At 38.6% G+C, this 14,975-nt stretch overlaps 3 protein-coding genes across 4 annotated transcripts; all 3 read right to left on the bottom strand.

Annotated features, from left to right (window-relative positions):
* Positions 1-1,638: 1,638 nt before the first annotated feature.
* On the bottom strand, positions 1,639-10,784 carry LOC135606989 (probable protein phosphatase 2C 59). Of its 2 annotated transcripts, XM_065098402.1 has the most exons (11): positions 10,368-10,784; positions 9,777-9,904; positions 9,458-9,556; positions 9,209-9,367; positions 7,196-7,351; positions 4,679-4,766; positions 4,511-4,602; positions 4,323-4,397; positions 4,067-4,223; positions 2,720-3,120; positions 1,639-2,619 (listed from the first exon to the last, which is right to left on the bottom strand). In XM_065098402.1, exons 1-6 carry the CDS (start codon positions 10,433-10,435, stop codon positions 4,708-4,710), a joined length of 669 nt encoding a protein of 222 aa, XP_064954474.1. In that variant the 5' UTR covers positions 10,436-10,784; the 3' UTR covers positions 1,639-2,619; positions 2,720-3,120; positions 4,067-4,223; positions 4,323-4,397; positions 4,511-4,602; positions 4,679-4,707. The 2 variants fall into 2 exon arrangements, with proteins under 2 accessions (XP_064954474.1, XP_064954473.1); XM_065098401.1 differs by lacking the exons at positions 4,679-4,766; positions 7,196-7,351; positions 9,209-9,367; ... (1 more) ...; positions 9,777-9,904; positions 10,368-10,784 and having other exon boundaries at positions 4,511-4,608.
* Positions 4,095-4,688, bottom strand: LOC135606641 (probable protein phosphatase 2C 59). Its single transcript, XM_065097697.1, has 4 exons — positions 4,679-4,688; positions 4,511-4,602; positions 4,323-4,397; positions 4,095-4,223 (listed from the first exon to the last, which is right to left on the bottom strand). The coding sequence occupies exons 1-4, from the start codon at positions 4,686-4,688 to the stop codon at positions 4,095-4,097; spliced, it is 306 nt and encodes a 101-aa protein (XP_064953769.1).
* Positions 10,785-13,145: 2,361 nt separating the features above from the next.
* LOC135606640 (uncharacterized) lies at positions 13,146-14,282 on the bottom strand. Its single transcript, XM_065097696.1, has one exon. The coding sequence runs from the start codon at positions 14,280-14,282 to the stop codon at positions 13,146-13,148; it is 1,137 nt and encodes a 378-aa protein (XP_064953768.1).
* Positions 14,283-14,975: the final 693 nt, after the last annotated feature.

The following is a 14,975-nucleotide window of genomic DNA, read 5'->3' as shown; positions in this document are numbered from 1 at the left end:
TCGTATGATCATCGTATTGCAGATTGCGTTTACATTTTGAGCTTTACCATAACTGTACACTGCCTTTACACTCCTGCTTAAACTGTGTCTTATCTACTCAAGTGATTTATGAATCAGCATTTAGACGTAAATCAGTTTCTTCGTACGAACGTCGGATTTCAGTTTGCGCCGATATTCTGGTTTTCAATCACAACTGCAAACTGCCTTCTGCGTATTTACAAAACAGTTTGCGCTTTACAGTTTACGTTTACGTTTAGACGTAAACTGACTTTTATCAAACGACGCAGCTTTCGGTTTTAAATCGTCGCAGAAAGTTTTATCCGCTGCACTAATTCACCCCCCCCCCTCTTAGTGCTCTCGATCCTAACAAGATGCTCCTGCGACATGGCCCTCCTTCTAGCGCCAAAAATGTTGGTGGATTGATGCGCCGTGGCTAATGAGTCAGCACGGCTTGGTCCACGGGGCAATGTCGGGAGTCTCTGGTTGGTTGAGCTGGCTTTCGAGATCGATCGACCACCACTTTGATCGTTGGCAGGGTTTGATTAGCGCCTTCTAGCCAGCGGATGATAGCTTCCCTGCAAAAAAGATCGTCGTCGAGTGTCTTCCGACTTTGGTCCCTCCGACGATTTAGTCAATGACGGGCTAGATGATCTTTTTTCTCCCCCTTCCCTCCCCAGGTCGGATGCCGACCTGGGGTTTTTATACTACTGTACGAGGGTCGACCGTACGCGGGCGTAGCGACCGGTTCTCGGGAGGTGAGGTGGTACCTTTGTACGGCCGCCGCTCGAGATGCGCGGAACGGCGCCATGCGGTGCCGTTCCGAGCTTTCCGGGACGGGATGTGCCGAGCGACGCCTTAGTACAGTCTCGGGCTAGTCGCGAGGGGGTGCTCCTGCTTTCCTGGCTGTAGCGCCATGTGCCATCGATCGTGACGTGGCTTGGGCCCAAAATATACCTTATCAGAATCTTTGACACTCAGAGCAAATTAAAAATTTTGAATGCTAATATGAGCCTTAATTAAGAGTCTTAAAAATCAATCGACTTCAAACCATTTTTAGATAAATTAATTTGATATGGTAGATTTTGATTAGACGTTTCTTTTTTAAAATCAATAATATATGTATACATTGAAACTCTTATTTAAATTAAGTTCCCATCTGTCTCTGCACAGACACTGATGGACTGTAACAACTATTAAGAGGGAATTCCACAAGTTTGCATGGGGTGCCACTCCCTCGTTGAAAGTTTCAATGATTCGCGTTCCGCATCTCCGGGCGGAGCGGTAGGCAAAGGCTGCTCGACCCACGTGGCTTTTGCCGGGTCCGAGGGGTCTAAGCCTCCTGCTTAAGATTAGTCCACCCCTTCCTTTAGTGGATTACAAGTGGTGGGACGAATACTGCCCTCCATCCATCATGCATCGAAGCTCCCAATGCAATAATCTGAATGATTTAGATCGAGAAGAGACATGACCACTTAACATGCAACAATCGTGTTCGTCGTGTGGAAGGATCCAATGTGAGAAGCTAATTTAGAGGAGATAAGTCAGATGGTGGTGTGAGATTTTACGCATGAAAAGCTTAATCTGGAAGAGGCATGTCTTCGTTGTGCTCAAGTCAGAAAGAAAGAAACACCAAGAAGATCTACGAAGGGAGCAAAGGCTGTTTTAGTAAGTTGACGAGGCTGTACAAACGATGACGACGACGGACTTGGGGTTGGTGGAGACGAGGAGGCGGCGGAGGGCGGTGAGATCTAGGTCGTACACGTCGAACTCGAGCAGGTTGGCGATGGCGGCGACGAGGCTGGTCTTGCCCGTCCCGGGCGGACCGTAGAGGAAGTAGCCCCGCTTCCAGGCGCGGCCGACGCGGGAGTAATAGTTCCGGCGGCTGACGAACCGGAGGAGGTCGTCGCGGAGAACCGGGTCGATGGCGAGGGTGTCGAAGGTGGAGGGGTGGGAGAAGGGCGCGGGGGACCAGGGGTTACGGTGGTCGTCGCCGAAGACGACAGAGCGGTTGGTGTAGAGGCGGCGCTCCCGGGCCCGGAGGCGGATGCGCTCGGCCTCCGGGAGGACGTGGGGGATGTACTGGGAGCGGACGGCCTCGCGGTGGCGGCTGTGGAAGGAGAGCTCGAGGTAGCGGTGGTCCGAAGAGAGGGAGCTGCTGCGGATGGGGGAAGAGGAGGCAGAGGCGCGCTCCACGACGGAGCTCCACTGGAGGGGAATGCCTTGGAAGGAGTCGTGGGTGGTGTGGTAGGAGGGGAGGAGGGAGGGGGCAGTCGTGGCGCTTGGCGAGACGGACGACGCGGGCGTCGTCGAGGCAGTGGCTGCCGAGGTAAGCCTGGGCGGCGCTGTAGAGTTCATTGCTGCAGGAGCCGTCGTACTCATCGACGATGATCTTGAGGTCGGTGTCGAAGCGGGTCATGAGGCCACGGAGGAGGAAGCCGACGGAGTGGTGGAGCTCCGGGGGAAGGAAGTCCCTGTACGCCGTCCGGAGGAACACCAGCGTCGCAAACAACTGCCATATCGAGTTCCATTCCCACTCGAACGCCATCACTTGCCTCTCTCTCGATTCCTCCATCCATCAATCTATCGCCCTTCTTCTCTTATACGTCGCGATCGGGAAGACTGCATTTTGTCATCACGGTCGCGTTAGTGAGTGCTCGATGACGACGAGCCGGAAGTGGCGGACAGCTGACAGAATCGTGGAACACTGGGATTGGCCCACCTTGAGAGACAGTCTGCGGGTGCCATTTTGTCGCCATCGCAACATCGCTAGGGACTTTCGACCCAACCCATGTGCACCTGACTCGCAGCCTCCTGTACTTGAGAAACGGCCTCAGCCCGTGCCGAGACTGCAAGTGGAGCGCACGGAGGAAGAATGCCGGTCTCTCTATCTGAGACCGTGCAACGGGAAGGCAGGGCCAAGAAAAGAGCTACTTACTTGGAGGAGCGAGGCAGCAGCTTCGACGTTGCGGCATCTCTACGCTAGTCCTCGACAAAAGAGAAATGCCAGGATCCACGTCTTAACGCCGCTTTCGGCACCCTCCTCCATTTCCCCGGTGGACCAACTTTTCATCTCCTTTTTTCTGTTCTCGCTGCTCTGCTGAAAGCGTCGTCGGCAGTGGGCTGCGGACGACAACAAAGCATTAAATAACAGGTTAGTGTGGATGGAAAGAGAGAGAGAGAGAGAGAGAGAGAGAGGCACCATACTCGATCAACTTGTTCATTCAATCGGTCGTTGTCTCCAACTCCATTAGCCTTCTTTTGGTTTATTTTTCTCTTCCTTTTTTTGTGTCCGAGTCAAGAAAGGTTGTGTCCACAACAGACGAGGAGAATATGAAGGCTAAGGTAGACTCTTTTGCACGAGGCAAACTGTGTAGGGTTAAAAAGTAACTTAGATGTTCCTATCCTTCTTGGATGACATGGGACCTATAATTTTTGTTAAGGGGCGCAAACAACAAATTAATAGGTTAGGTTCTATTCTATTCAAACACATCCGCATCTGCCACTCTAGATAAGACATGGGCATGACCCTTCATGGATCAATCACGAAGAATGGTTATACGGCTTTACCTTTGAATCTACGTCAAAATGGTCAAAGTTACCATGGAAACTATCACAATCAAACTCCACTATGTATCATTAGACTCTTCAATTCTGTATCCATGTGAAATTAATCTTCCTGCCAACATTTATAATACAAACTCAATAAGAGACCTTCTTTCATGGGTCTCATTTTGCTTTCATAGGGGGCATATCAAAATTGTTCCTTAAGGCTTAAATTACCAAACTTGAGCTACTTTAATTGCAGGAGTAAATTCCAAATGGTAAAAATGGTTTGTATATATAAACGACTATTCAGGAAGAAATTTAGGCACTCTAACCAAACAATCTTATTGATTATTCTAACAAAAGTGAAAACAGCATGATACAGACTCCACTAAGCATCACAAATATACTCTTTTTGCTACTAGTTTTGGTTAAAGCAAAGGTATCTTTTTATTGACTTCCAAATCCATGAAACCATTACAGATAACAAAGCGATGACAAAGATCAAGCAGACAATTTGTACCTATTGCTGCTCGGTTGTGTTATCAAGGCTAGCCAAGAAACTGTACCACGACACAAGCGATGTTGTCAGAACTACCTCTTTGATAGGCCTCCTGTAACAGTTTCTTTGCTGCTTGTTCTGGATCTTGTAGGGGTTTGACAATAGCTACCACCTCCTCCTGAATTTGGAACCAAATGAAAAAGAAAGGGTTCAATCTTCGGAGATGATATTTCAGGTACCTTTTTTTTTTTTTTTTTATTATCTTCTTTTAAAGTACCTCATTCGTGACAACATCCCACAATCCGTCACTTGCAAGGATGAGGAATTCGAGAGATCCATCAACCGCTTCCTCCTGCATTCAACAGTAGTCGAAGCAGTCAAAGGCATTACTGTCAGATGATGATATGTCTCGAGTCTTGAAGACAATAACATTGTAGGAATAAAGTGACAGGTCAGAGATCAAACATGAATTTCTGGATCTGCGACAACAAACTGTTTCAGGTGCCTATCACCAAATGCACGAGAAACGGCAAGAACACCACCGACACGCCATGTCCCTGCAGTTACAGTTGATCAGTATTTAAATAACGAAATGATCTAAACTGATAAAAACTGAGGGAGGAGATCAAGTACCAGCCCACATTACAAAGCCCCCAGCATCCTCAATCCTTTGCTCTCTCATCTGTTTGGTCAGGCTTGTGATCCCTTGAGACAGCTATAGCTGCAAAAGTAACAAAAAATAGCGTGAGCCGAGTTCCTAGTAAAGAACTAAACTTTTAAGAGGCTCAATCAATAATTCAATACAAGATTCTGGTGATTGTATTCTATTTCAGATACTGAATTTGTTAAAAACAGAACCTTCAAGCACATCCAGAGAAAATCATCTCCATATTATCACCATCAAAATAGAGTGATCGGTTTAATTATGAGAGCTCACATCAACCAAGTACCACAACAGGTTGATTTGCCAGGTCTCTGTTGTTCAAAGTACCAAGAACTGGCTTTTGCCCATGATGCACGAGGGACAAAAGGTTTCTTTCTCTAAATTACCAAGCAATCAGAAAAATTGCCGTTGCAATCTACTGGACGAGCTAGAAGCAAAACTTGCTATATGGGGAACAAAAGACTTTTTTCTCTAATTTATGAAGCACCCAGAAGTTCGTTTGGTCAACTACTCTTATCATGATCAGAAAATTGCTTTTGCAACATACTGTAAGAACCAAGAAACAGAACTTGCAAGTAAAATGGGTGCTCTACAAGAAATTGCCACAACTGTTTGCTTCAGAAAAGGACTTTTTTGCAACTGATGCCATTGAAAAAGCAAGAATCAGATGTTTGTATCAAGAGGTTCATAGAATACATAAACTTTTGTATTAATTGAGCACAAGTTGAGATGCCAAACTCGATTTAACAAAGAAAAAGTGGGGGAAAAAAATGAAAATTAGAACCACAAGCAGCTTTTTAATATGCTAAATAAAAAATCTTTAATAGTTACAATTTTCAAGATAACGGGATCGAGTGATGCAACAAATTCTAGATTGATTTTTGGACCCAATCAATTGAAATGAGAAGAGATTGCATGGATATCTTATAAAGAATACAGAACAACCACAACGGGTATAAGAACAAACATAAACAACAGGATTCAATGACAACAAGGATGTCAACAGCACCACAGAGTACTGTTTATTGCCATTCATAAATCAAACAGAAATTTGAATCTAGTTAGAAGGCAATAATCACAAACTAAAGATGACCACATATAGTATAATTGAACCATGAGATGAACAAATGGGCAAGCAAACATCCAAACAAAAGCAAATGGTAGATCACGGATAATGATTATGGAAATATATAAAATGTTAAATACCAAGCTCTACATACATGAGGGATGATTTTTTATACAAATGTGTAAATTTGGCAAGAAAAAATAATGGAGACACAATAATATCTACCTAAAATTCCGTATAAAAAATATATTCTTTAACACTGAACAAAACAAATAATGGAGAAATATGCTTATAACTAGCTTCAAGATTAAGGAAACATCACTTCCATTGTCATCCTGTTTTGTCATTGGCGTGAATAATTAAACTCCTAATCGTTGAAGTCTACGATTAGATGGTTTTGACAAGGGTGAATTCCAGAATGCAAGAAATATAACCAAAAAAATGTGGACTGGAGAATAAAAGACCCTAGAATAATAAATCACACCAATAAAAATCCCATTTGTAGATTTCAAGACATGTCATACATCTAAAGTGGCACCAAAACCTACCATGTATGGCGCTAAATGGAAAGTTTCATCAATTAAGGAACAACACTCAAGCGATGAACAAAAAATAGTTCTTGGATCATACATTAAAGACAAGATAACATGACTAAACTATTAATATACAATTTCACCAAAAGTATCTAGCTATCCAACCACTGTAGCATCGAAAAGTCATAAAGACATTAAGTGCAATGGCTTATAGAAGTAGCATAAAAAAGTGATCATTATTCTTTAACTAATTCTGTGTGTAAAAATTGGATAACTTAATATTAAGTTTCCAATCCTGTTTAACTTGCTAGTAAACTATTAATCTTCAAATCTCAGTTCAAAAAGAGTACATGCAATACGAGAGCGTAATGAACTTTAGCACCTCATCCATCATCGACAATTTGAATCCTCATTTATCATCATAAGTGTGCAGTTTCAGCCATTTCTGAATATTTTTTCGCAGGTTCAATTCTCCAAATTGAGGCTTAAATTCTGTGAATCCAAACAGGAATATGTTCTCTTTCTCCTTCCTGTCTATACTTTTTTATATTACTAGATTTTTGAAGAATCTGAAACTATATGATTATTTGTTTCAATGTGTACAGTACACCGGAGACACACAGAGCTACTATAGCATTTGGCAGGATCAAGAGAAGGCCAAAAAACTTTGTTGGTCTAGAACCTACATATATCCTAAGAACCTAGATGTCACTGGTGTCACATTCTAAACATTGCTCTTAAATAGGTTGGGTTGTCAAAATACAGTTGGTAAAAAAAAAATGCAGTACACTCCGTCTAAATTGAGCCGGTTTAGTTCTAGATTAAGTACAGAAATCCGTTACACGTAATTGATGATAAGAGAACTGATTTCAGGATGTGGGGCCTACCATCTCCTCCTCTACATATGACAGCTCTAGAGTCCCCAACATTTGCAACGAGCAAACGATCACCAACAAGGACAGCTGTTGATGCAGTTGAACCCGCCTCTCGGTTCTGGCTACAACTGCCACAACTGTTTGCCTCAGAAAAGGACTTGTTTGCAACTGATGCCATTGAAAAAGCAAGAATCAGATGTTTGTATCAAGAGGTTCATAGAATACATAAACATAGCAAAACTTTTGTTTTAATTGAGCACAAGTTGAGATGTCAAACTGGATTTAACAAAGAAAAAGTGGGAAAAAAAACAACGAAAATTAGAACCACAAGCAGCTTTTTAATATGCTAAATAAAAAATCTTTAATAGTTATAATTTTCAAGATAACTGGATCGAGTGATGCAACAAATTCTAGATTGATTTTTCGACCCAATCAATTGAAATGAGAAGAGATTACATGGATATCTTATAAAGAATACAGAACAACCTCAATGGGCATAAGAACAAACATAAACAACAGAATTCAATGACAACAAGGATGTCAACAGCACCACACAGTACTGTTTATTGCCATTCATAAATCAAACAGAAATTTGAATCTAGTTAGAAGGCAATAATCGCAAACTAAAGATGACCACATATAGTATAATTGAACCATGAGATGAACAAATGGGCAAGCAAACATCCAAACAAAAGCAAATGGTAGATCACAGATAATGCCTATGGAAATATGTAAAATGTTAAATACCAAGCTCTACATACATGGGGGATGATTTTTGATAAAAATGTGTAAATTTGGCAAGAAAAAATAATGGAGACACAATAATATCTACCTAAAGTTCCATATAAAATATATATTCTTTAACACTGAACAAAACAAATAATGGAGAAATATGCTTATGACTAGCTTCGAGATTAAGGAAACATCAACTTCCATTGTCAGCCTGTTTTGTCATTGGCGTGAATAGTAAAACTCCTAATCGTTGAAGTCTACGATTAGATGGTTTTGACAAGGGTGAATTCCATAATGCAAGAAATATAACCAACAAAATGTGGACTGCAGGATAAAAGACCCTAGAATAATAAATCACACGAATAAAAATCCCATTTGTAGATTTCAAGACATGTCATACATCTAATGTGGCACCAAAACCTACCATGTATGGCGCTAAATGGAAAGTTCCATCAATTAAGGAACAACACTCGAGCAATGAACAAAAAATAGTTCTTAGATCATACATTAAAGGCAAGATAACATGACTAAACTATTTGTATACAATTTCACCAAGAGTATCTAGCTATCAAACCACTGTAGCATCGATAAGCTGTAAAGACATTAAGTGCAATGGCTTATACAAGTAGCATAAAAAAGTGATTATTATTCTTTAAATAATTCTGTGTAAAAATTGGATAACTTAATATTAAGTTTCCAATCCTGTTTAACTTTCTAGTAAACTATTAATCTCCAAAATGTCAGTTCAAAACGAGTATATGCAATACGAGAGCGTGATGAACTTTAGTACCTCATCCATCATCAACAATTTAAATCCTCATTTATCATCATAAGTGTGCAGTTTCAGCCATTTCTGAAGATTTTTTTACAGGTTCAATTCTCCAAATCGAGGCTTAAATTCTGCGAATCCAAACAGGAATATGTTCTCTTTCTCCTTCCAGTATATACTTTTTTATATTACCAGATTTTTGAAGAATCTGAAAATATATGATTATTTGTTTCAGTGTGTACAGTACACCGGAGACACAGAGCTACCATAGCATTTGGCAGGATCAAGAGAAGGCCACAAAACTTTGTTGGTCTAGAACCTACATATATCCTAAGAACCTAGATGTCACCGGAGTCACATTCTAAATATTGCTCTTAAATAGGTTGGGTTGTCAAAATACAGTTAGTAAGCAAAAAATGCAGTAAACTCCATCTAAATTAAGCCGGTTTAGTTCTAGATGAAGTACAGAAATCCATTACACATAATTGATGATAAGAGAACTGATTTCAGGATGTGGGGCTTACCATCTCCTCCTCTACATATGACAGCTCTAGAGTCCCCAACATTTGCAACGAGCAAACGATCACCAACAAGGACAGCTGTTGATGCAGTTGAACCCGCCTCTCGGTTCTGGCTGTTCTCAGATTTCAAATATTCTGCGTCCGTGTGGTTGTATGCATCAGCTGAAGGTAACAGCACAGATGAATTTCATAAGCCAAATATTATATTTCTTTAAAAGCTCTTTCATCGCACTAAATGCAAATCAGCACCACCTATAGCTGATTTTGTCTCGGTAATGAACTTTGGATGCCTGAGTAAGTTGCCGAAGAGGTTTTGTTTAACATACTCCGCTACTTGGGCACCGCCATGACCTACACAACCACTCATCAAAGCATCAAAGTCTAACGTTAGGATATTGAATGTATAAGCAACTCTCCACGAGAGAAATTTACCCTAGAAAAGGATTGAAAGAAGCAAGTTAATGAATGGGTTTTCTATGAAAATTTTACCAAAAAATTTCAAATACAAAAGAAAAAAAGATAAGACATTCTAAACATAAACAAAGACAACAAAATACTGCAGAAATTTTACCATCAAAGACCCCAAACAAGCCAACAATTTCTCCATCAACGCTGTCAATTAGCGTCTCATAGAAGTCTTCCATTGAAGATCTTTTCCGTGGACAGCTTGCATACTCATAACCAAACTTCCCATCTTGACTGTCTTGAAAGAAATGAGCATGAGTTTTAATGTTAGATTGACACGCAAGAGTAGGATGTTTCTTTACAGTCTGCTTTAGGCAACATATTCAACTGCAGATTCAAGCACCACATTTAACAGATAGGAAGCAGTTCTATGAGTTTATTCAGCGTAAAAGAACCATGTTTCCCATGTAAGTTCACACATCCATATCTGAGGAACCATCTCATAACTTGTTTGTCAATTATTAAGGATCTAACTAATATTGAATTATTAAGGAATAAATGACTGTTTATACATAATAAATAAATAAATCTCTTCCGATAACTAGTTAGTTTGCCTTCGAATTAGAACTCAAAATATATGAAGCGAATGCTAGCATAAGATCAGCTCGAAAATCGCACGAGATACGAAACATAAACAAATCTAGAAAAGAATATCGTAAGCCTTAATACGACTTCACAAGGAATAAACGAACGAGACCTGAGTCCTCCCCCGCTGACCGGAGCACCGTCTGCTTGAAGCCCGCTGATGGAGTTCAAATACCCCATCTTCCCTCCGAAATCTTCGCCCCCCAAACAAAGATCAAAGTGAGGGAAGATCCCACCGAAACAAGAAGGCCGATCCAATCAGCCTGGAAAGAAACCCATGCCCGATTTCCCACAAACGTTTACCACGTCGATCGACGGAAGCAATCTCGAAATCCAAAACGAAAAGAGGGCAGATGAAGAGATCCTTCACCGAGAGACAGAGAGAGAGAGAGAGAGGAGACGCCGAGCTCTGGTTTCGATCGCTGGCAACGGGGAAGAAACGTCGAAGGAGGAAACAGCGGATTAATGGTGGGGGGAGGCGGTGGGTTTTCTAGAGGTTAAAATGTATGAATGCGCATATACTTAGGTCTCCATTTGGTACCCTAAATAAATAAATACACATGTGTCAAGAAAAATAACTTTAATTGAGTGTTAAAGTATAATTAATTAAGTTTAATTGACTAAATCGAAGATCAAATTAACAATATATGAGCATACATAACAATGCTATAATAAAAGGTTGTAATAAATCATACATACATTTGTGTGTGAGAGTTCACTTACTATCTTTTCTTTGCGTGCTTGCATTGCTTATGTGGTTGCCATCACGTAACCGCATGCCATCGTGACACTTGTCGCTTGTTTGGGTGTTCTTTTCGATGCATGATTATTCCATTTCTTATGAGATATATATATATATATATATATATATATATATATATATATATATATATGATTTTACAAAATATTCATATAATCGATCCTAAATAATTAAGACTTCAAAAAATTTTAAAAAATATATTTTTAAAATATTTAAAAATTATTATTTTAAAATAATAATAATAATTTTTTACCGACATCTAATAACTTAATTTTTTAGTTTCTCATTTAAATTTATTTTTTAAATATGATTATAACATTTTTTTGGTTTAACCAAATCGATTATAATGTTTTTGCTTCGGGATTTTGAAGATTATATATAACAATTGAACTTTGGATTCATCTAGGCTGGTTAAAATATTTATAATTATTATGGATAAAAACTTGAAAATTTTGATGAACAAATGCCAAACGGGTTGAAATTTCTGTAATTGAAGACTTTATTATACCAAAAGGATTAGCAGTATATATATATATATATATATATATATATATATATATATATATATATATATATATGGATTAACAAATGCCAAACGTGTCGAAATTTTTGCAATTGAAGACTTTATTATACCAAAAGAGAAAGGATTGACTATATATATATATATATATATATATATATATATATATATATAATCATTTCATGATAATAATATTTAATTATTAAATTTAGTATGATCTTTCTAAGCATTCCTCTTTGTTAGACATTATCCATGATATCTAACATGCCAAGTAAATGATAAAATTGACTTTAATTAAGAGCCTTAGTTATCGCTAAGATCGATAGATAGTGAAAAGATCATTAAATTGCTCACGTTGCCTCGCATCACTACTTTTTCCTTATTCAAATAAAAATAATAATCATCTGAAAAAAAAAAAGTTATTTTTAGTTTCAAAATTTTCAGATAAACATAAGGATGCTAAAGATAGAATAGTTGTGCGAGGGAATATTTTACTACTGATTTTGAATGTTTAGGATATTTTTAATTTATGAAATTACTAATTTATAAGGAATCTTGAAAAAAAAGAACCTTTGTCACTCGAGCAAATTAAATTAAAGACTTCCAAGTTAAGAATGCTAATATGAGCCTTAATTAAGAGTCTTAAAGATCAATCCACTTCAAACCATTGTTAGATAAATTAATTTGAGATGGTAGGTTATGATTAGGACAAAATGGACAAATGCAAAATCCAATGTATTTGGAAAGATAGTGAGATTTGTCACAAAGATGTTCAAATTAGGGTAGAAGTGGTGTCTTTTACTCCAATTTTTGGAATGAATCGATTGCTGCCTACTCTACATATAATTTCTAATCTTAACTTTTCATACCTTTTGAATATAAGTAAATTTAAGATTTTCTAAGATCTATGAATTTTGGTAAAAAGACTCAATCTAGATGACTACACAATTGAATTATTTATTGGATGTTGGAATATCATAATGGTCCAACTGATTTTAATTTCATCATTTTCATCATAGGTGTATGCTTATTGATGATCGACTAAAGTTTTTTTTAACCAATATTATTATATATTTTAAATTATAAAATTCTTCCTAAAATCTTAATTGAACTTTTATTCCCCAAATTATCTCTCATGGGCAAATAATTTTTATAATTAGCCAATATTTAAGATAATATTCTATCGACATAGGAGATTCTTGTTTGGAGGTGGTAAAAGTTCTTTAGTGATAATTAAAAAAACATATTAATTATCCCTCAATGTCTCAAACTTATTTATTATCCCTCCATATGCTTGCATCATTCATTCTAATTTAGTCGGGGCATATGAACTTTTTCTTGCACAACCTGTTTACTATGCATTATTAAGTGAATTTGTCTATGATATGTTATACCTTCTCATAACAATTTTAATATTGTCTCCCAAGAAATCATTTCTTGCTGTTTCATTCACAATGGCACAAAATTCTACTAACAAAAAACCCTCTATTTCATGATATTTAATCGCAGCATTGGACACAAGGAAGACAACATTTTTCATTCAACTTCTCTTCTCTTATCTACGAGAATGTATACATAATAGGAAATACAAACAAACAAAAAAAGTCTCTTCAGGTTGTTTCGAAAAGTTCCTCTTCTTCACCGCATGGCCGAAGCGTATTAGAGTAAGGGATCAACGATGTAAACCACAATCCCAGCGGTCCCAGTTTCTTGATTTCTCCATCCTTTATACTGTAGGTGTATGCATCTTCAAGTGTAGCGAAAACAAGTAGTGTAGTCGTCGCCACCTCACACAGCATCGTGAACCCCATCCGGTCCAAGCTTGCCTCATGCGTCGTCACCCAGCGTATCGCACCGTTGCCACTCTTCTCCAGCAGCTCTAGAGCGAACACCCGAGAAGACTTACGGTAATGAATCAGGCAAACCGACTTTCCCTCCCACTTTCCGATCCCAATGGTGTCGGAGCGATCGATGTTCATTCTTTCCGGCGGACGGATGATCTGCGTGCACTTGGTCCTCAGGTCGAAAGCGACGACGTACCGATTAATCATCATGAGCGGTCCCGGAGTCGACACCCAGAATATGGTCTCGTCGTAGACCACCGGGTGATCCAAGTCTATTGCGGCCCCTCCAAAGTCGAGACGCTTGTCCATCGTCCACATCTTTGCCACCGAGTCGTAGACCTGGCAGCGGCGAAACGATTTCCACTCCGAGGTTGGTGAGAGGTAGACCAGCTTGTAGTCTTTCATCACCTTCTCTCCGTCGTTCATGAAGGTCACTGCCGCGATGCCACCCTCCAGACACATGTCCGATGGTGCGGGTAGATGACACCGAGTCCTACGTGCCGGGTTGTAGACAAATAAACTATGGGTGGTAGCACGGCGGTTGTCGTGCCTGACGAAGACAAGGCCATCAGCTGACCCAAGGATGAAGCCATTGTTCTTGCTCAGGAATTCGCCAAAGGTTCTGGGCACGCCGGCGCAGGGGTCAACGTGGAGAAAGGAGTCGAAGGAACTATAGCTCTTGATGAAGAATCCGGAGACGGCTTTGCAGAGATCTGATTGTGAATGGAGGAAATCAGACTTTTCCGAGAGCTCGTGGAAGGACTTACAGACAGGTTGGAGTCTGAAGAATGTCTTCGCGGGGAGGTAGGACAGGATCTCTTCGTGCAAGTCGTCGGGAAGCCGACAGCTTCCGGTTACGGGCTTCTTCTCGCCCACGATGCCGATCTCGAGCGGAGGGTTCATCGCTGCAGCAAGAAATCGAGATTCGAAAACTGTATAAGAAATCTCACTGTGTATATATAAACACACTTTAAACGTATATATATATATATATATATATATATATATATATATATATATATATATATATATATATATATATATATATATATATATATTTATATATATCTATCTATCTATCTATCTATCTATCTATCTATCTATCTATCTCTCTCTCTATCCCTCTCTCTCCATATATCTATATATATATATATATATATATATATATATATATATATATATGTATATATATATATATATATATATATATGTATATATATATATATATGTATATATATATATATGTATATGTATATATATGTATATATATATATATGTATATGTATATATATGTATATATATATATGTATATATATGTATATATATATATATATGTATATATATCTATATATATATGTATATATATATATATATGTATATGTATATATATGTATATATATATATATATGTATATATATATATGTATATATATACATTTAAATGTATATATATGTATATATATCTATATCTCTATGTATATATATGTATATATCTATCTATCTATCTATCTATCTATCTTAACATTGGTCTTTTTTTTTTACATGAGTTGAGTGCAACGCGAAGACACACACGTTGAAAGATGCATGCCTCGTTAGC

This window comes from Musa acuminata, chromosome BXJ2-3 (genome assembly GCF_036884655.1).
Source record: "Musa acuminata AAA Group cultivar baxijiao chromosome BXJ2-3, Cavendish_Baxijiao_AAA, whole genome shotgun sequence".
NCBI classification, from domain to species: Eukaryota; Viridiplantae; Streptophyta; class Magnoliopsida; order Zingiberales; family Musaceae; genus Musa; species Musa acuminata.
The sequence above is the reverse complement of the archived record's forward strand: the minus strand, read 5'-3'. Positions and strand labels throughout refer to the sequence as shown.